The sequence below is a fragment of the Oncorhynchus keta genome, chromosome 6 (genome assembly GCF_023373465.1).
Source record: "Oncorhynchus keta strain PuntledgeMale-10-30-2019 chromosome 6, Oket_V2, whole genome shotgun sequence".
NCBI lineage: Eukaryota > Metazoa > Chordata > Actinopteri > Salmoniformes > Salmonidae > Oncorhynchus > Oncorhynchus keta.
In genome coordinates, this window is record NC_068426.1 from 18,234,235 (window position 1) to 18,256,884 (window position 22,650).

General features: G+C 42.1%; 1 protein-coding gene across 2 annotated transcripts in view; it reads right to left on the reverse strand.

The window, feature by feature from the left end:
• The window catches only part of LOC118385145 (transmembrane protein 164-like), a 36,121-nt gene that overhangs the window by 6,802 nt on the left and 6,669 nt on the right, over positions 1 to 22,650 (reverse strand). For both annotated transcript variants that reach the window (XM_035772039.2, XM_035772040.2), the window contains exons 2-3: positions 10,347 to 10,396; positions 5,660 to 5,726 (exon numbers count right to left, since the gene is read on the reverse strand). In XM_035772039.2, the coding sequence (XP_035627932.1) occupies positions 5,660 to 5,726; positions 10,347 to 10,396 (117 nt within the window). The remainder of the gene's footprint in view (positions 1 to 5,659; positions 5,727 to 10,346; positions 10,397 to 22,650) is intronic.

Sequence of the window (22,650 nt, forward strand, 5' to 3'; positions counted from 1 at the left end):
TTTCAACAATTACGTTTATGGTTAAATAGTTGTAAAATGCTGACCGCCTCCGCTCCGATTAAAGTTGCACTCTGGTCTTGTGACCATTTGATCTAAAACGAACCGTGCCTAGAGGACAACTTGTATTTAGCCTCATTATTGTTATTTGTGTTATTTTAGTATTACTATTTTCTTTTGATCCATTTGTTAAATGTTATTTTTCGTACTAGTTAAATGAAAATGATATTAACTGCATTGTTAGGAAAGGGTTCGTTTAGTAATCATTTCATTCAATTATTTAGATGTTAATGTTAATTATTATTTGTCAAACATGACTGGTGTTTAGCCTCGATTTTCTGTCATTAAAAAAAAAAAAGTCTCATTTATGTTTGGCCACATTTTCTGTCGCCTCCATCACGTCAGCATCAGTTTGGACATGACGCTGTAGTGTAGAGGATATGCAGAAGGTCCAACAAAATGTAGATTTGGGGCCCCCAAAATGCACTGACTGCATGTGTGGGTATGGATGTGGGTACGCAGATGCGCGAAACATTTGCCCCCCCCCCCATGATGAGTTCAGATTGTATATGTGGCCCCCACCCCCATCAAAGTTGCTCAGTCCTGCCTTGGATGACCATGTCTGTGCTGTAGCATACACCCTTGCCTTTCGTGACCACTGACTTTGCTGATAGTAAATACAATTTTCCTCACTGTTTGTCAGGGGTTCCTGAGAGTCTCCTGTCACATGTTGCTGCTGTTACTCAGCCAACAACACAATAAACCCTGCATGCCTGCCTCTCGACTGCCAGGCAGCAGTAAAAGAGGTAGTAATTGGTGGTCACAGGCCCAGAGCAAGTCAAGGGGACTCAAGCTTCCCGAAGGGCAAAGCCACATAATGAGGCCATAGTTATGCAAGTAGTATTTGTCTTTATTGCTGTTCAACATTCAATACAGTTGACACAAATGGCTGGAAAACTTGACTTGAGACATTCAAAAGGATGCATCCACTTTTTAAGAGAGACAAATCTTCTGTATGAACAAAAACTATTCCAAATCCTTACTGCTCATCAGAATGACCATCCGTCCAAACCGGACAGCATAGATCAACAATCTTCAGGAAATAAACTAATTCCATTCAGGTATTGTGAACTGGACTAAAATAAATATCTTGTTTGGTTTGGATATTTACCACCATGTTGTGTGCTTTGTTCAATTATTTAGAAAATAGTTTGGAATGAAGTATAAATGTATGGCCATTCACCCAGACAGCTGATGAAACTGTGGGTTTGCACAATCAAATAATTTCTTTACAAACTGTCAAAAACCGTCTCAGGGAAACTCATCTGCATGCTTCCTCACCCGGGTATTGACCTGACTGCAGTTCGGCGTCATAACCAACTTCAGTGGGCAAATGCTCACCTTAGACGGCAACTGGCATGCTGGAGAAGTGTGATCTTCACGGATGAATCCCAGTTTCAACTGTACCGGGCAGATGGCAGACAGCGTGTACGGCGTCGTGTGGGCAAGCGGTTTGCAGATGTCAACGTTGTGAACAGAGTGCCCCATGGTGGCAGTGGGGTTATGGTATGGGCAGGCATAAGCTACAGACAACAAACACAATTGCATTTTGAATGCACAGAGATATTGTGACAAGATCCTGAGGCCCATTGTTGTGCCATTTATCTGCTGCAATCACCTCATGCACAGCCCCATGTCGCAAGGATCTGTAAACAATTCCTGGAAGCTGAAAATGTCTGTTCTTCCATGGCCTGCAAACTCACCAGACATGTCACCCATTGAGCATGTTTGCGATGCTCTGGATTAGAGGTTGACCGATTATGATTTTTCAACGCCGATACCGATTATTGGAGGACCAAAAAGGCAGATACCGATTAATCGGACGATTTTTAAAATATATTTTTTATTTATAATAATGACAATTACAACAATACTGAATGACCACTTATTTTAACTTAATATAATACATCAATAAAATCAATTTAGCCTCAAGTAAATAATGAAACATGTTCAATTTGGTTTAAATAATGCAAAAACAAAGTGTTGGAGAAGAAAGTAAAAGTGCAATATGTGCTATGTAAGAAAGCTCATGTTTAAGTTCCTTGCTCAGAACATTTATTTGTATTTTATTTGTATTTTTTAACCTTTATTTAACTAGGCAAGTCAGTTAAGAACAAATTCTTATTTTCAATGATGGCCTAACATGAGAACATATGAAAGCTGGTTGTTCCTTTTAACATGAGTCTTCAATATTCCCAGGTAAGAAGTTTTAAGTTGTAGTTATTATAGGAATTATAGGACTATTTCCCTCTATACCATTTGTATTTCATTAACCTTTGACTATTGGATGTTCTTATAGGCACTTTAGTATTGCCAGTGTAACAGTATAGCTTCCGTCCCTCTCCTCGCTCCTCCCTGGGCTCGAACCAGCAACACAACGACAACAGCCACCATCGAAGCAGCGTTACCCATGCAGAGCAAGGGGAACAACTACTAGAAGGCTCAGAGCGAGTGACGTTTGAAACACTATTAGCGCGCGCTAACTAGCTAGCCATTTCACTTCGGTTACACCAGCCTCATCTCGAGAGTTGATAGGCTTGAAGTCATAAACAGCGTAATGCTTGACGCACAGCGAAGAGCTGCTGGCAAAACGCACAAAAGTGCTGTTTGAATGAATGTTTACGCACCTGCTTCTGCCTATCAACGCTCAGATTATATACAACGCAGGACACGCTAGATATCTAGTAATATCATCAACCATGTGTAGTTAACAAGTGATTATACATTTACATTTAAGTCATTTAGCAGACGCTCTTATCCAGAGCGACTTACAAATTGGTGCATACACCTTATGACATCCAGTGGAACAGCCACTTTACAATAGTGCATCTAAATCTTTTAGGGGGGTGAGAAGGATTACTTACCCTATCCTAGGTATTCCTTGAAGAGGTGGGGTTTCAGGTGTCTCCGGAAGGTGGTGATTGACTCCGCTGTCCTGGCGTCGTGAGGGAGTTTGTTCCACCATTGGGGGCCAGAGCAGCGAACAGTTTTGACTGGGCTGAGCGGGAACTGTACTTCCTCAGTGGTAGGGAGGCGAGCAGGCCAGAGGTGGATGAACGCAGTGCCCTTGTTTGGGTGTAGGGCCTGATCAGAGCCTGGAGGTACTGAGGTGCCGTTCCCCTCACAGCTCCGTAGGCAAGCACCATGGTCTTGTAGTGGATGCAAGCTTCAACTGGAAGCCAGTGGAGAGAGCGGAGGAGCGGGGTGACGTGAGAGAACTTGGGAAGGTTGAACACCAGACGGGCTGCGGCGTTCTGGATGAGTTGTAGGGGTTTAATGGCACAGGCAGGGAGCCCAGCCAACAGCGAGTTGCATTGATTGTTTTTTATAAGATAAGTTTAATGCTAGCTAGCAACTTACCTTGGCTTACTGCATTCACGTAACAGGCAGTCCTTGTGGAGTGCAACGAGAGAGAGGCAGGTCGTTATTGCGTTGGACTTGTTAACTGTAAGGTTGCAAGATTGGATCCCCCGAGCCGACAAGGTGAAAATCTGTCGTTCTGCCCCTGAACAAGGCAGTTGGGCGGCAGGGTAGCCTAGTGGTTAGGGCATTCGACTAGTAACCGGAAGGTTGCAAGTTCAAACCCCCGAGCTGACAAGGTACAAATCTGTCGTTCTGCCCCTGAACAGGCAGTTAACCCACTGTTCCTAGGCAGTCATTGAAAATAAGAATGTGTTCTTAACTGACTTGCCTAGTTAAATAAAGGTATAAAAACAATGACAAATTTTTAATTATTATTATTTTTTTAATCGCCAAATCGACACCCAAAAAGAACGATTTCCAATTGTTATGAAAACTTGAAATTGGCCCTAATTAAATCGGTCGACCTCTACTCTGGATTGATGCGTACGACAGCGTGTTCCAGTTCCCGCCAATATCCAGCAACTTTGCACAGCCATTGAAGAGGAGTTGGGCAATATTCCACTGGCCACAATCAACAGCCTGATCAACACTATGCGAAAGAGATGTGTCATGCTGCATGAGACAAATGGTGATACTGACTTTTTTTTTTTACCCACGCCCCTACTTTTTAGGAATCTGTGACCAACAGATGTATATCTGTATCCCAGTCATGTGAAATCCACAGACTAGGTAGGGCCTAATGAATTTATTTCAATTGACCGATTTCCTTATATGAAGTGTAACTCAGTAAAATCTTATAAATTGTTGGATGTTGCGTTTATATTTTTGTTCAGTGTATATACAGGGTCAGTGCAAGTACCACATGTACACAGTGTGCTGTACTGTAGTAGTTGAGGTACATTCTATCTGAAACGTACGTAATGTTGCACTCTCCTGAACAGCCCCAGGTACATCCTGAAACATGATATTCCACACTGCCCACGAGCAGGTGCCATTAACACATGAATGGATGTCTGTTGCATGTGTATGAGACACAATGACTTGACACTAAAACAGAGAAAGTCTACAGCCTAGAGAACATGCCCCACATGGGATGGAACCAAGAGACTGAACTCTTATAACCATCTGACCTGTGGTATTCAAAAGCGGAGTTGTTGACCCATAGAATACAGTAAAAGTGCACTTTCACATCAGATCATCAGACCTACAGGTTGTGATCACAACACCTCTACTTCCCAGAGGTATGTAGAGGGATTGGAACAAAACCAATAAGGTAGAAGTCTAGAGGAAGCCAAAAGAATCCTCACATACAATGTTGTCAGAGTCATTTCAGGGGCTGGGCCAGACTCAGCATTGAATTGAGTATTGTTCTTTTTTGAACAGGAGAAACTGAAGTGCTTTTGAGTCATTGATGGATGAATGTTTGGGAAGGTGGTAATGAAATGTGGAAAGGGCCGAATAGGCCTAATTGAATTTGGGCTTGGTTTCCATGGCTGAGATGTGATTAGTAGCAAGAGAGACATGATTCAAGAGCAGGGAGCAGAGCTACTCTTGAGGAAAAGGGAAATGCAGCAAAAAGAACAGCCCGAGGACAGAGAGGAAAAGAGCAAGTGGGGGTTGTGACAGGGCAGCTTCACAGTTATTCTGTCAGCAGCAGCCAAGCACAGCTACTGTAGGGCTCTGCTTTTGCTGTTTCACATTCAATTACTGAGTGCGGAAGGCTCAGAAAAAGAGTATCTTCTCCCCGATCCTATTCTGTGACCACGTCACCATGGTTACATTGGATTGAGAGAAGTTGATATTTTCCGAGATGCATTACACATCTGCCATTGTCAACGAGAGACGGTTACATTTGCTCACAGAAAAACATCTCATCAAGTCCCTGAGAACAGTTGGACGTCATCGCTGCGTTCATCTTCTGCACAAAGGACAGTTATGTTGCTTTCCCACAAGGCTAGGAGATGCAACCTTGAGGTTTTTCTATGTCCTGATACTGTATTTTTCAAACAAACATGGTATTTCAGCTTCCTGATCAAGTTGTATTTATTTGAAAAATACTTTTTAACCATAAGCAAAGCAAGATGTGTTTTTCTGTGTTTCACATACTACGCCAACATTTGTATTTGATATACATAATGAAATATGATCTTTGAAACTATGAAAGAGTGGAAGTCTAATTGTGAGTGACTGCAGTGCTCGCTAATACAGTGAATTTAACAGATAGGTGATGGTTTCTTACCAGCCTAGTGTTGACCACAGGGAAGACAAGGGCCAGTAGGGCACCGTTCAGCATATGGACCTGAAGCCTGCAGACAGAGAGTACACGTTACACACTTAACGCCACAATCAACAAAACTAAATAAGCGTTTGCTATAAGATTCTGCAAGCCAAACGCATCATATACCATATGATACCAACCAGCACCTGTCAAAGTGCTAGGCTAGTATGGAAACGTGCTACACTTGGACCGGTGGTTTAATGCAATGAACTTGGGCATCCGCAGATGATAATTTAGGTAGATTCATCGTTTGTGTATCTCATATACTAGTATATATATCCTAATTTTGTAGTATACCCAACATATGGTCGTTGATCATCTTCAGCATGGTCCATGTGACATAATCCTGTAGCTTTTGCATTACATCTCACATCTCATCTCATCTCCTTTTCAGTCATTTTGTTTCTATGCAGACTAGTTCAGCTACATTTCAATTCTCCTATGACTGCATGGCAGAAGGACAAGGCAAGGTCCTGATTGGAACAGGGAGGGTTTGGAGGCCAGCATGACTGTGGTCCAGCTCCAACCCTCCTGATTAAGTAGAGGACAGAGAACAGGGCCCAGGTGTTCTGTACTGACCCCCACCTTAGGGTTCCTCCCTCTGCTATAAGACCCAACCCACATAATTAGAGGCTGACAGGTATGTCTGCAATTTGGGAGTGATTGGTGCTGTGATACAGATCCTAGTTGGAGTCTCAATGACTTTGAGTGATGTTTGTTATCTACAACTAATGGCTCTGCTCTTTTCTCTATGGGGATCCTTTAGGGATGGAACGATTCACCAATACGCATCGGTCCACAAATCAAATGTTTAAGATACAAGTGCATCGATTCGCGGACCGCAAACCCGACCCAAAAGTATCAAAAAAATGAAGGGAACACTAAAATAACACATCCTGGATCTGAATGAATGAAATATTCTTATTAAATACTTTTTTCTTTACATAGTTGAATGTGCTGACAACTAAATCACACACAAAATTATCAATGGAAATCAAAATTAAAGTGGAAAACCACACTACAGGCTGTTCCAACTTTGATGAAATGTCCTTAAAACAAGTCAAAATGAGACTCAGTAGTGTGTGTGGGCTCCACGTGCCAGTATGACCTCCCTACAACGCCTGGGCATGCTCCTGGACAATCTGTGGTGCAATGGAGTGGATGGAGTGAGACATGATGTCCCAGATGTGCTCAATTGGATTCAGGTCTGGGGAACGGGCGAGCCAGTCCATACCATCAATGCCTTCCTCTTGCAGGAACTGCTGACACACTCCAGCCACATGAGGTCTAGCATTGTCTTGCATTAGGAGGAACCCAGGGCCAACCGCACCAGCCTATGGTCTCACAAGGGGTCTGAGGATCTCATCTCGGTACCTAATGGCAGTCAGGCTACCTCTGGCGAGCAAATGGAGGGATGTGCGGCCCCCCAAAGAAATGCTACCCCACACCATGACTGACCCACCGCCAAACCGGTCATGCCGGAGGATGTTGCAGGCAGCAGAACGTTCTCCCCGGCGTTTCCAGACTGTCATGTGCTCAGTGTGAACCTGCTTTCATCTGTGGAGAGCACAGGGCGCCAGTGGCGAATTTGCCAATCTTGGTGTTCTCTGGCAAATGCCAAATGTCCTGCACGGTGTTGGGCTGTAAGCACAACCCCCACCTGTGGACGTCGGGGCCTCATACCACCCTCGTGGAGTCTGTTTCTGACCGTTTGAGCAGACATGCACATTTGTGGCCTGCTGCAGGTCATTTTGCAGGGCTCTGGCAGTGTTCCTCCTGATCCTCCTTGCACAAAGGCGGAGGTAGCGGTCCTGCTGCTGGATTGTTGCCCTACTACTGCCTTCTCCACGTCTCCTGATGTACTAGCCTGCCTCCTGGTAGCGCCTCCATGCTCTGAAAACTACGCTGACAGACACAGCAAACCTTCTTCCCACAGCTCGCATTGATGTTCCATCCTGAGTGAGCTGCACTACCTGAGCCACTTGTGTGGGTTGTAGACTCCGTCTCATGCTACCACTAGAGTGAAAGCACCGCCAGCATTCAAAAGTGACCAAAACATCAGCCAGGAAGCATAGGAACTGAGAAGTGGTCTGTGGTCACCACCTGCAGAACCACTCCTTTATTGGGGGTGTCTTGCTAATTGCCAATAATTTCCACCTGTTGTCTATTCCATTTGCACAACAGCATGTGAAATTTATTGTCAATCAGTGTTGCTTCCGAAGTGGACAGTTTGATTTCACAGAAGTGTGATTGACTTGGAGTTACATTGTGTTGTTTAAGTGTTCCCTTTATTTTTTTGCGCAGTATATATATATATATATATATATATATATACACACACACAAGCTTTAATTAAGCGCAATGTTCGATGAAACAAGACAATGACTCAAAAAGGAAGCCAGAGACCAAGATAACCAGAAGGGGAATAAAACTTAACTTGACGAGCGTCCTCACGCTCCTACTGGCATTCTGCCGTTATTCTCCTGAAGTTGACAGTAATAGGTTGCCGACTCCTCATGTAGCCTTTCTCATGTGGAATGCCAATTTATTTGACTATTTCTACTGATCTGCATGCCAGTTATGGTTATCATATGCACATTTTTGTGGAACAGTTTCATTTAATTTATAATTAAGTCTTTGTACCTCAAAATAATTGGTCTGTTAATCAAAATACTGTCCACATCTAAAATCAAAATAATACAAACTTAAAAAGTAACTTCAATTGCCATTGCAAACTATGTAAAACAATTGCCTATAAAGCCAAACAAATAAAAATATTGCTGCCTACAGATAGAAAATATCCTGATAAAAATAAATATCCTAGGAATCACATTTGAACATTGTATCAACTTTGGTCCAGCCCGAAGTGTGCTATCAAATTTGCAAAATTGTATAATATATTTTGGGCCCTCAAGAGTTTCCTGCACCAGTGAGCTCGGGACAGACACAGCTGTAGGCTATTTGCGCAAGGGATAAGAAGTAATCAGGAAGGCATATTTTATGATGTTTCCACTGGATCAGAGCATGATATTTTTCACTTTCACGCTGAGTGGTTATGGAAAGGGAGAAAGCTGGAAAGATTTTTCAAATACATTGAGGAACTATTGTCATTCTCAAAGAATGTATAAACAGCTTGCTGTTTGAGGTGAAGAAAACATTACTTTGAGAAGCTCCACAGCTCATTAATGGTGGTGCGTTAAGCCAATCAGAAACACTATCAGATCCCCAAATGGGCACATTTATATGCCTACATTTGCACGCTGACACGTTCGCCAGGTGTACGTTTCCTCCGACACATTGGTGCGGCTGGCTTCCTGGTTAAGTGGGAATTGTGTCAAGAAGCAGTGCGGCTTGGAAAAAGAGGGACTCCCAAGTATACAGACTACACTGCTTGACTTCAGTCTTGTTGTGCCACGCGTGTCCATTGTTTCTGAAGCTGTGTTGTACTATAGCAGCTTTTTCCAAAATGAGCTTCAATAATGATAGTCCACTTGTTTTTGAATTAATGTACTAACAAAAACTCTTGTGGGATGTTGGCAATATTACACACCTCGGCTGTGATTATGAAATGTCCTGAGAAGGAACCTCAGCCTGACCGCCAGTTGATGGAACTAAATTTGCATGGCAATGGTTTGAAATGTCATGCTCTGGTGTGGTGAAATGTGCACGGTAGTCATATATCAACAGCATAGTCAACTGTTGCTTGTGACATTCTAAAACCACAATGTTCTTTTCACATTCGTGGCATTGCAAAAGTCCTAAAAAGGTTAGTAAAACAAGGAAAATTCAGACAAGTGGGGACATTTTGCCAGTCCCCATAAGGAAAAAGGCTATTTTAGAGTTAGGGAAAATAGGCTTTTGAAGGGGAATAGGCTTTTGAAGGGGAATAAATGTTTTGGTCCCCACAAGGAAGGTAAAACTTGTGTGTGTGTAATTCATGTTTGTGCATGTACTATGTAGGCACCTGAGCTGAGCCATAGGGGAGACTAGGCATCTACCACCCCACTGTCAGATTAGGGGGGTAGTGTTGCCTGTTCTTTGTCCACCCCACCTTGGTTCTGAAATTACCCCACTAACTTGTAATTTTAGCATATGACGTTTTTGAGCTAGTAATTTATCAATATTTGTTTACAAATTAAAATGGGCATTAACAGATTTGTGGAACCATGAAGCCAGTGTCCAGTCAGTCTCATTGGATCTCCCTCCTCGTCTCTCGAGTGTAGCCTAATGCATGCAACCAGCTAGAGCAACTTCACAAGGAAGAGGACCGATTCAACAGATTGTGGTAAACCCTCAGAATTCCCCTCAGCTTCACATATTGTACATGCAGTTCCTGGTTAAGTTCAGTGTCCTAGTGTGTTGGGACTCAGTCATAAGATGAGCACTGAGGTGTTGACAGGGTGATGGTCTATTTTAAGAAGAACTTTGACAGTCAGTTGAAGTAAATGCCTGGGAAACTCCAGTCACTGGCTAGTCTGCGTTCTCACATAGCTAACTCAGCATGACACCTTAATACATGGTGTGGTCAGGAGGATAGAATGGGTGGGTACTTGGGGTGAGGGTGGTTGGATACGTATTTGAGGGTGGTGGCTTGTTGAGGTGGTGTTGGGATTTCATGGCAGTGAGTGTGTAGAATGGAAGTACTCACCTAAAGAGGACCATGGCTGTTTTACATGGCGGACAGGCCAGCAAGAAGATCTGTGGAAAAAGATGAAAGAACACTGATAAAAAATAAATATGCTACTGATATATTCAACTCCAAGTCAGGTCCTTTACGGATACTGGGTCGGCCGTGGTGCTACAAGAGATACTGGGTAGGCCGTGGTGCTACACGAGATACTGGGTAGGCCGTGGTGCTACACGAGATACTGGGTAGGCCGTGGTGCTACACGAGATACTGGGTCGGCCGTGGTGCTACACGAGATACTGGGTCGGCCGTGGTGCTACACGAGATACTGGGTAGGCCGTGGTGCTACACGAGATACTGGGTAGGCCGTGGTGCTACACGAGATACTGGGTAGGCCGTGGTGCTTCCTCGAGTTGTTGTAAAAGCTGCATCCTAAAAAGGTCATAGAATGTACATAGGTTTTTAGTGCCACCCAACACCAACAGGTTATATAAATCCGACTGACCACCAATATTATACTGAACAAAAATAAATACAAGCAACAATTTCAAAGATTGTACTGAGTCAAGGAAATCAGTCAATTGAAATAAATTAATTAGGCCCTAAATCTAGGGATTTTACATGACTGGACAGGGCCTTGCGCATAGGCCCAGCCAATCAGAATTTGTTTTTCTGTTCAAAAAATGCTTTATTACAAACACAGGCTGTACCTGTTTTAGGTTACAGTTATAACAGTTGCCAAGAAGGCTACAGGGGCTATATGATCATAATGTAAGCATATCAGAGTGGCCTACCATAAAAAACGAAATGCATCCCATAATATTTTAACACGGAAAAATAACTGTGCTGTCATTCCGCCTACAGTAGCAGCCAATGTGTGGTGTTCAATGTAGACTTTTGGAAAAAATATGCGGAGCTTGACATTAACCTGTTTATCCACTTGTCATTCAGATAAGGATGTGACAAAAATGTGTTGTTTGATACAAGAAACCACTTTACAAAATAATTATTCCCATACCATTATTACAGAGAATCAGACAAATGATGCTACCCTGTACGTATTGGCTACTAATTTAAGCCCGTCTCAAAATACAACACTGCCCCTTTAAAAATACAACAATGCTAGAAATGCACACATTTTGTGCTGTTGTAGGAAGCAACCACTCCCCCATTGTTGACTAGAAAGGTGTTATAACTGGGCTAATAACTCACTAACACAAACTATGAACAAATGTGCACGTGGCTAAATGCAGCTATCGCTTTGATCTCTAAAAGTACACCTACTCATGACCACTCATGCTGTCAACACAGTCTAGTTCAAAGTGAATGGTCAGATCCATACATGGCAATGGTATATTTGTATATAGGGATACTGCAGCTGATTAGTTATGCCGCACCGGTCTGTAGAGTACGGGCTGAGTCGTCCCTGTCAATGCAATAGACTCCTACTCTGATGCATTCTGCAAGAAAATATCTTTCATAGTTAGCTTTGCATACGAAGTCTTGCATAGTTAGTTTTGGTGTGTTGCATTGAAAGTGGCTAATATGGGCAATTCCCACAGTAGAGGGAAACATTGATAGTGTTAACTAAAAAGGGGAAAAAAATTAAGTTGAGTGAAGTTTAATCTTGTGCTTCTCTACGAAGGCTGATAGTTATTCTTTGCGGCAGTCCTGCGTGCCCACGCACACACGCAGCTTACAATCTGTGGCATTGTATTGTCCCCAGCACAAGGTGCATTTGTGTAATGATCATGCTGTTTAAATCAGCTTCTTGTCAGGTGGATGGATTATCTTGGATAATTAGAAATTCTCACTAACAGGGATGTAAACAAATTTGGGCACAAAAGTTGGGAGAAATAAGCTTTTGTGCATATGGAACATTTCTGGGATTTTTATTTTAGCTCATGAAACATGGGAGCAATACTTTACATGTTGCATTTATATTTTTGTTCAGTATATTTAACTCCTTATTTTTGGCACTAAACAGTCTCCATATGTACTTCCATTAACTTTTTCAACTGGTACGGGGGACCTTCAGAACGAGTCTTGTGAGGCCTGTGGTCGTCCTAGAGCAAAACATGTTTGTGAGTTTCCCCTTTGCACAGATCGGGTCATATTAGTGTGCAGCCCAAACTGTTTGGACGCTACAGACAGAAGTTGGCATATCGGCGGTACCGACTTCAGTCCCAAGACGCTTGTGGGGGTCGTAGAGCAATCACAATAGTTTTAGGCCAAACCGTTCAGACACTACATATGATTTTGTGAAAGGGATGTCTCATGGCCTTTCACCACAGCTGCAGAAGTGTGACAATGGGATGGATTGAGACGTATCCAATGCAAACAAAAAAACATCTCTAGCTTAAACTGACTGATTTTTATGGGGATAGTTTTTTTTTTTACTAATTAGATTTCAGCGGGGGTGCCGACATCGACATTAGGGGTTTAAACACCTAGATTTCTGCGTAATCTCTCAAATTATTAGGACATGTAATCACCTTAAAAGGAAAATTCCTTCACGGTCCATTGCTGATATAGTCCCAAAATGTCATATGATTACAAAAGCAGGATTATAATAATGCAAAATGCCTCATACTGACTGTATTTCTGTATTTTTGAAGTTACACATCTTAAACTTGATTGCTGACATGCAACATTTTGTGAGACTATACTCTTATCTAATCATTTGTCAATTAGTCAGGGAAGAGTTATCAAAGATAACTACACATCAGTTCCAGTGATCTGCACACATGCTTGCACAAGCAGTCCAAGCCTCACTCTTTTGCGGGAGGGAAGTGAGTTCGGAAAAACTGAAAGTATGCATTCTCACATACACACGTCTCCAAAAAAAAAAAAAACATGGTCGCTGTGATAATGTTTATTTTGATTGCCGATTTTCTACATTCATCGAAGTCCCATCAGGTAGTCTGATTTCAGATGTGTCCATGTAAACAGGATTGAGGGAAATCTTTCTTCTTGCAAAGCAGGTATACTTTTTAAACTATTATATTAAATCTGAGTATTCACAATAATCGTATTATTGTGTGCATGTAAACGTACCGAACAATGGATAAAGTGAACACTTACAACCTTCTCAACTGTCATTTACTGCATAAGCTACTAACCTAAAGCAGATGACATTTTAAAATGGCAGATGCTCTGAATGATGGAGCCGAAAGGAAATTAGTATGAATATTTTATTACCATCAAACCCTGCAACTTATCCAGAATGCCACAGCCCGCCTGGTGTTCAACCTTCAGGTTTTCCCATGTCACACCACTCTTCCACACACTCCACTGGCTCCCAGTCAAATCATCACTCACATCCACTACAAGACCATGGTACTTGCCTACGGAGCAGCAAGAGGAACTGCCCCTCCCTACCTTTAGGCTATGCTCAAATCCTACAACCGGACTACTCCGTTCTGGCACCTCTAGTGTCTTGGCCCTCCCACCCCTACGGGAGGGCAGCTCCCGCTCAGCCCAATCCAAGCTCTTCTCTGTCCTGGCACCTCAATGGTGGAACCAGTAAACTAACTCGCACTTGACTCTTCCCACCCTACTAGCGCTGACTTTGCTGATAGCTACTTTGAGGAAACATGTACTTACTATGACTGAGATGTTGCTGTCCCACCTAGCTATCTTAAAGGGAATCTTCGGGATTTTGGCAAATGAGGCCCTTTATCTACTTCCCCAGAGTCAGATGACTGCACTAACTGTAAGTCCTTCTGGATAAGAGCGTCTGCAACATGACTAAACTGTAAAATGACCCGTTTGCAAATATTTATTCATTGCACTTGTGTGAGCATGCCTTCGTATCCGTGAGTATTGTGCTAGACTGCTAGTAGTGTTCTGTTTTGGTGGACATTTTCTCAGCCAGATGTGACATTCTGAATATCTTGGTCTGTCAAGGCCAGAACCCTGTGTTCTGATGCTGCGCACTGCTCTTCCCTCAAGAAGAATAGGCCGCTTTACACACTCATCCTTCTCCAGCCACAGAGCTGCCTGCCTGCCTACCCACCTCTCTGCCCAGAGACTCTGCTTGGGTTTTGTAAATGCCTTAACACAAAACAGGAACAAGCATGTCTTGGATGTAAATTAGGTTTTGCCATACAAATTTGCAGGTTTACTCACTGGTATGGTATCTGACAACAAAGAGTTTTTGGCCAATACATGTAAAGACTGGTGCGTGCTTATTTGCATGTCGACGCAGGTAGCCTAATTGAATATGCAGCACCAAGAGAAGGCCCCATGCTATACCCTGCTGGGTGGGGCTGTGATACTAGAGCAGTGTTTCCCAGGACCAAGGTGGGCAGGCAGGGAGCTTAGTTTTTAGACCTAGCACTATTAAGTGGATTCAAATAATCAAAGTTTGATGAGTTAGTTATTTGAATCCGCTGTGTAGTGCTAGGGGGGAAAAAAAAAAACTACATTTCCACCGAGTGTGGGCCCCAGGAACAGGTTTCCTTGTACTAGAGCACTATAGCATTCTACTCTTAGCTTGACTGGGTTATGCCATGTTGTCATCTACTTCTTTGTTGTTCAGTGCAGTAAACCCTTATGGAAACCATAGGTGGACCCATCTCCCCCAAAGACCAATTAGCATTCGTTCTCAGGATAATTGATCTCCAGAGAATGGTTATTCCCATTCAATCGAACATCCTGAGACATACACCTCTGGAAACCTCCTTCCAGGGACAACATCTTGAGTTCTATCTAACGAGATAATGACAGGGCAAAGCATTCGTTATGTGCGCATGCTGTGCTTTTGTTACAGCGAGATGACACAGTGGTGAGTAACAATGGGAAGCCCGCCGCAGAACAGCCTCAATTTGTCGGGGCATGGACTCCACAAGATGTCGAAAGCGTTCCACAGGGACGCTGGCCCATGTTGACTCCAATGCTTCCCAAAGTTCTGTCAAGTTGGCTGGACGTCCTTTGGGTGGTGGACCATTCTTGATACACATAGGAAACCCAGCAGTGTTGCAGTTCTTGACACAAACCGGTGTCCCTGGCACCTACCACCATACCCCATTCAAAGGCACTTACATTTGTTGTCAATCCATGTTTTAATTGTCTCAGCTTAAAAATCATACTTTAACAAGTCTCCTCCCTTTCATCTACACTGACTGAGGTATATTTAACAAATTACATCAATAAGGGATAGAGTTCACCTGCTTTAGTCTGTCATGGAAAGAGAAGTGATCAACTGACCAAGGTATCTCTGTTTGATATTACCCACAGCCTTGTAGGGCTGACCCCATTTAGTAGACTGATCGATAAGCTGTTGGTCGACCGAGATTAGTCGAGCAGTAGCCTACATGTCAAATTAAAAGCTTATTTAGTGCGTCAAAAAGTGTTAGGACTCGTCAAATAGTGTTATTTGACGTGTATTTTCTTTGACACGCAGACCCAAACGGTGTTCCATAGTATGTCATGAAGCTAATAGCTATTACTGTGTAACTCTGGTAGAGCAAAATGTGTACCGGTGCTCGACCAGTCAGCGAAAGCCAACGTCACCCACGACAGAGAACAGTTGATAGCCAAGGTCAATGAATACCATTATCTTGGCATGAATGGATTTTGCCTTTGAGTTGTCTCACTGAAATTCTTACTTACTCTTTCAAATGACTGCTCGACTTGTTGACTGCTCGAACCAGGCAGCAGACATTGTGGGCTAGGTTAGGAATGCTGTGTTGCATGTGTAGTGCCATTATGTCATGTACCTATGTTATAAAAGGTATGCACGTCAGCTTTGACATCGATTTTGCACATCAGTGTTAAACTAGACACCGGGCCGATACCGATGTTGTCATTTTTAGCTAATTTCGGCCGATTCCGATATGTTCACCGATATTATTGTGCATCCTGAATTCAAATATATTAAACTTAAAATACATAGTTTCAACGGTATTGGAAAACCATTGTGGCTTTTACCAAAATACTCCAGTATACCGGCCAAGCCTAGTTGTCGTTGTTGCATATTATATAGCAGAGATTCTCAACTCGTGGGTCTTGACCCCGCAGGAGATTTTGAATAAGTTGTGGGTGTTGGAGGAAAAAAATGAAAATAATAGCCGGGGGCGATACTCCTGACTGAACTTAAACAACTAAAACCAGGAAGTGTAGAAATTGTAAAGAACCTAAAAAAAAAAAAGAATTTAAATCTGAACAATTTTTCTTCAATCACAGTATTTTTAATATAGAGCTGTTAGCAGAGCTTTTTAGCAGATTTGGTTGATTTTGTGATCTCAAACCAGTGAGCTTATTAACATTCTTCATCAAGAATATGGACAATATTTAAATTATTGACAATGAAAAAGGTGGGAATGTTGTTCCCTTGTCAAATAATTGCTACATTTACTATCAATATAGAATTAAACATATTTTTCCAGCTTGTATTTTGGCATAAAAATAAAAATTGGGATGCGAATATTTGCTCGAAACTGACAACCTGGTGAAATTTGGGTACCAAAGTAAACCCTGTTAAGACCCACTGTTCTATAGCAAAAGAATCCACTGTTCCTTTCCACGCAAAACCTCCAACTTACTCCACAATAAGTCACAGCAGCTTATCTTTGTCCACAGACTGACCAGACACGAGACATATGCTAATGAGGGGCCACAGCGCAGACCTGTAACTCTAAACCCCTGGTTAACATTGACCAGGATAAAAAGAGTTTCCAGAATAGTAAACGGTAAGTGGAATTGGCAGTGAAAGGCATCTCCCAGTAGTCTCTAGGAGGCGGGCAGAACTATGACTTCTCCTTATTTACCAGACAAATATTGGTCTAGTGCAAACAAGTCAGATAAACAGTCAAACAGCTGGCAAGCCTGTGAAAAGGTGCTTCATATACAGTCATCAGAGTGACTGATTGCATAGATATGGCTGTTGGTCATTGATACAAGAAGAATTGTACAAATTTAAAAGATTAGACTGCACTCACTTTGCTTGATGTAAATGCTTATTTAAAAAATGTAACACTGGAGGTACAGTGCCTTGCAAAAGTATTCACCCCCACTTATTTTCCACCATTTTTTTTCTAATTTTGTCTCTCATAGTTAAAGTGTACCTATGATGAAAATTACAGGCCTCTCATCTTTTTAAGTGGGAGAACTTGCACAATTGGTGGCTGAGTAAATACTTTTTTTGCCCCACTGTATATACACACACACCTGTTCTGAAAGGCCCCAGAGTCTGCAACACCACTAAGCAAGGGGCACCACCAAGCAAGCGGCACTATGAAGACCAGGGAGCTCTCCAAACAGGTCAGGGACAAAGTTATGGAGAAGTACAGATCAGGGTTGGGTTATTTAAAAAATCTGAAACTTTGAACATCCCACGGAGCACCATTAAATCCATTATTTAAACAAATTGAAGAATATGGCACCACCAGGCAAGGAGGGCATCAACCAGAGGCAACAAAGATAACCCTGAAGGAGCTGCAAAGTGTATGTCCATAGGACTATGGGCCACTTTAAGCCATACACTCCATAGAGCTGGGCTTTACGGAAGAGTGTCCAGCATGGCAGCATCATGCTGTGGGGATGGTTTTCCATCAGCAGGGACTGGGAAACTGGTCAGAATTGAAGGAATGATGGATGGCTCTAAATACAGGGAAATTCTTGAGGGGAAACGGTTTCAGTCTTGCAGAGATTTGAGACTGGGACACCTTCCAGCAGAACAATGACCCTAAGCATACTGCTAAAGCAAGACGGGGAACGTGGTTTACGGGGAAACAGTTCAATGTCTTGGAATACACACACACACACACACACACACACACACATATTAGTTTAAGTCAGAAGTTTACATACACATTAGCACAAATACATTTAAACTCAGTTTCACAATTCCTGACATTTAATCCTAGCAAAAATTCCCTGTCTTAGGTCAGATAAAATAAAGTGGTGATCCTAAGAATGTGAAATGTCAGAATAGTAAAGAGAATTATTAGTTCAGCTTTTATTACTTTCATCACATTCTCTGTGGGTCAGAAGTTTACATACACTCAATTAGTATTTGGTAGCATTCCCTTTCAATTGTTTAACTTGGGTCAAATGTTTCTGGTAGTCTTCCACAAGCATCCCACAATAAGTTGGGTGAATTGTGGCCCATTCTTCCTGACAGAGCTGGTGTAACCAAGTCAGGTTTGTAGGTCTCCTTGCTTGCACACACTTTTTCAGTTCTGCCCACAAATTTTCTATGGGGTTGAGGTCAGGGCTTAAGTCCTTAAGCCATTTTGCCACAACTTTGGAAGTATGCTTGGGGTCATTGTCCATTTGGAAGACCCATTTGCGACCAAATTTTAACTTTCTGACCGATGTCGCTTCAATATATCCACATAATTTCCCTTCCTCATGCCATCTATTTTGTGAAGTGCACCAGTCCCTCCTGCAGCAAGCACCCCCACAACATGATGTTGCCACCCCTGTGCTTCATGGTTGGGATGGTGTTCTTCAGCTTGCAAGCGTCCCCCTTTTTCATCCAAACATAACGATGGTCATTATGGCTAAACAGTTCTATTTTTATTTCATCAGACCAGAGGACATTTCTCCAAATAGTATGATCTTTGTCCCCATGTGCAGTTGCAAACCGTAGTCTGGCTTTTTAATGGCGGTTTTGGAGCAGTGGCTTCTTTCTTGCTGAGCGCCTCTCAGGTTATGTCGATATAGGACTCATTTTGCTGTGGATATAGATGATGTAGGAAATGGATACAAAAGTATCTTCACAAGGTCCTTTGCTGTTGTTCTGGGATTGATTTGCACTTTTCGCACCAAAGTACGGTCATCTCTAGGAGACAGAACAAGTCTCCTTCCTGAGCGGTATGACGGCAACTTGGTCCCATAGTGTTTATACTTGTGTACTATTGTTTGTACAGAATGTGGTACCTTCAGGCTTTTGGAAATTGTTCCCAAGGATGAACCAGACTTGTGGCGGTCTACATTTTTTTTCTGAGGTCTTGTCTGATTTCTTTTGATTTTCCCATGATGTCAAGCGGAGGCAGAGTTTAAAGGTAGGCCTTTAAATAAATCCACAGGTACACCTCAAATTAGCCCATCAGAAGCTTCTAAGGCCATGACATAATTTTCTGGAATTTTCCAAGCTGTTTAAAAGGCACAGTCAAGTTAGTGTATGTGACCCACTGGAATTGTGATACAGTGAATTATAAGTTAAATAAGTTGTCTGTAAACAATTGCTGGAAAAATTACTGGTATCATGCACAAAGTAGATGTTAACAAACTATAGTTTTGGCAAGTCGGTTAGGACAAGAAATTTGTGGAGTGGTTGAAAAATGAGTTACTGACTCCAACCTAAGTGTATGTAAACTTCTGACTTCAACTGTGTGTAATATATATATATTAGTGCAGTCGGAAAGTATTCAGACCCCTCGACTTTTTCCACATTCTGTTACAGCCTTATTCTAAAATGGATTTAAGAAAAAAAACAAAAATACCCATTCAATCCACACACAATACCCCATAATGACAAAGTGAAAACAGGTTTTTAGAAATGTTTGCAAATTTATGAAGAAAAACAAAAGTGGAAATTGAGCTCAGGTGCATTCTGTTTCCATTGATCATCCTTGAGATGTTTGCAAACTTGATTGGAATTCAATTGGACATGATTTGGAAAGGCACACACGTCTATCTAAAAAGGTCCCACAGTTGACAGTGCATGTCAGAGCATAAACCAAGCAATGAGGTCGAAGGAATTGTCCGTAGAGCTCCGAGACATGACTGTGTCAAGGCACAGATCTGGGGAAGGGTACAAAACAATTATGCAGCTTTTAAGGTCACCAAGAACACAGTGGCCTCCATAATTCTTAAAATTGTACAAAACTTTGAAAGTCTATTCAAGTACAGACGCATAAACGATCAAGTGATGACACATTACAGAGGAAAGAAATTCCACAAATGAACTTAAGGCACACCTGTTAATTGAAATGCATTCCAGGTGACTACCTCATGAAGCTGTTTGAGGGAATGCCAAGAGTGTGCAAAGCTATCAAGGAAAAAGGTGGCTACTTTAAAAAATCTAAAATGGATTTTGATTTGTTTAACACTTTTTTGGTTACTACATGATTCCATGTTGTCATTTCATACTTTCGATGTCTTCAATATTATTCTTTATTTTAGAAAACAGTAAAAATAAAGAAAAACCCTGGAATGAGTAAGTATCCCCAAACTTGACTGATACTGTATATGGATCCTTTCTAAAGCCAGGCACATTCAACAGTTAAGCTATTGATTACAGTCCTAGTTTAGTTGAGGTTTCCTCTCCTCACTTTTCTTAGACAATTAAGGCAAGGACTGTTTTCTCGTTCCCCCCCCCCCCACACCCCCCCGCACTGTTCTCAACACCAATATGCTGGTTAACTAGGCTATTATGCACATAGCAACATGGTCTCGGAAAAGGCACCAATTCAACAAGCACGTGTGCGTTTCAGAACCGCGGTCATAGACCATTATCCAAATGCGGGAGAAAACGGATGCTATAAAATGTCATTCTAACCATATATAATATAAATATAATAACCATATACAATTTTCAGTAGCACGTCTTAGACTGCTGGACTGTGTCACCCCAACAGCCTCCACAATGGATCAGTCCACTCACAGGCACGAATCAGCCAGGTGTCTTGTACACCATGATTTTTTTACATTTTTTGACCAAACGACTAAAGAAATCTTGGTCAATTAACAGCTTATCGACCAAACTAATCAACCAGTGGACTAAATGGTGTCAGCCCAAGTAACAGGTTCTAACCACTCTTTCCGTTGACATGTTGGATAGCCTTGGACTTCAGAGCCAAATAAAACATACTTTCTTGATGACTGCAATATTGTAACATGCCATTTTTCTGATCAATGATCTGAAACTGATGACATTGCCCTTTACACGATTCAACATGATCCTCTCAGTTAAATTGAGTGGGATAAGATCAGACAATTACAGTGCACCGCAGCACACCACTTTGGGAAGTGGGGGATACTAATGCACAACATTACAACAGATGAGCCCCTACCTTCTCAATACCCCCTGTGTTGAGTGCTCTCCAAATGTCAGCTCAGTAGACACACTCACAGCCCACACCTCATGTTCAGACTGAGGCTGACTGAACAACAAACCCCTCATTGTGTACTAGGTGGGCAGCTAGTCAAGATACATTCCCCCTACCTGCCAGCGTTTCTTCTCCTTTCCTTCACCATGTGTTTCTATCTAGTCCCCTCCTCGCCACCAGGACTCCCTTAATTGAAGCTACAACATGATAACTCAAGGAACAGGGAGAGGCTAGTGAATTGGTTTCCCATGTCAGATTATGCATGCAGCTTTCACTGGTTAAGGAATGTTTCATCCTATTAAAATACATTACTTTGACTTCAATTTCCCCCATCACTAATGCATTCATAAGTGATACAATCTTTCTGGATGCCACTGCAAGTAAAGGCAGATTCCGTTGTAAACTACATAGGTATTTCCATAGCCACATGAAAGATGTTCCTGAAATCAGTGCACAATAAGATGTAGAGTAAAAACACAAGAAGGAAAGTTAAAATATTGGACACGATGGTAAACCTATGCAGAACGGTTTTACAGAGAGGCAGATAACATGCTTACTTAAGTTTACTTAAGTGATAATGCCCGAGAAGCCGGTGTTTGGAGGATATATTGGCATGGGCCGGCTTCTGCGGCATTATCATTATCACAACCGGTTCCTAACATATTAAAATAATGTTTGACAGATTTCCATTAAAAACGTTACTTAAATTTAGTCATACTATTTCATCCTTCCACAAGATATAGTCCCGACACAAATCTAGGGTTTCTACCCAAGCCGGCTTGGTCGTTCATTCTATTGGTCCGGTTGCCAGAGACGCAACCCAGTCGTTCAGTCTTTTTGTTCTGTATCTATGGACGCGAACCAGTCGTTCGTTCTAAATGTTCCATTGCCATACTGGCTGGCAACGTTCTGATTCCGTGCTTGCTAGCTAGCCAACTACGGCTAACTTACAGTCACATCAAAAAGTGAAGGCAAAACAACAACGAAGTAGCTGCATTTGCAAAAGCTGTTTTCTAGTGATATTTATTTGGATACAACCATAACAATGAGCTAATGAAGCACGATTTCGCCTAGCATAGAAAATGTGCTCATTCGTCAGGACACTTGATCAGAGGAGCTAGCCAACAACACAGCTAAGACAATCATTTCAAACTGAAGCTGGAAAGACTAAACTACAGTAGTTGAACCTCATCATGCACCTTTTTTTAAATGACATTTCATTGTATATATCCATAAATTGATGCCAGCTAATTCATTCATGA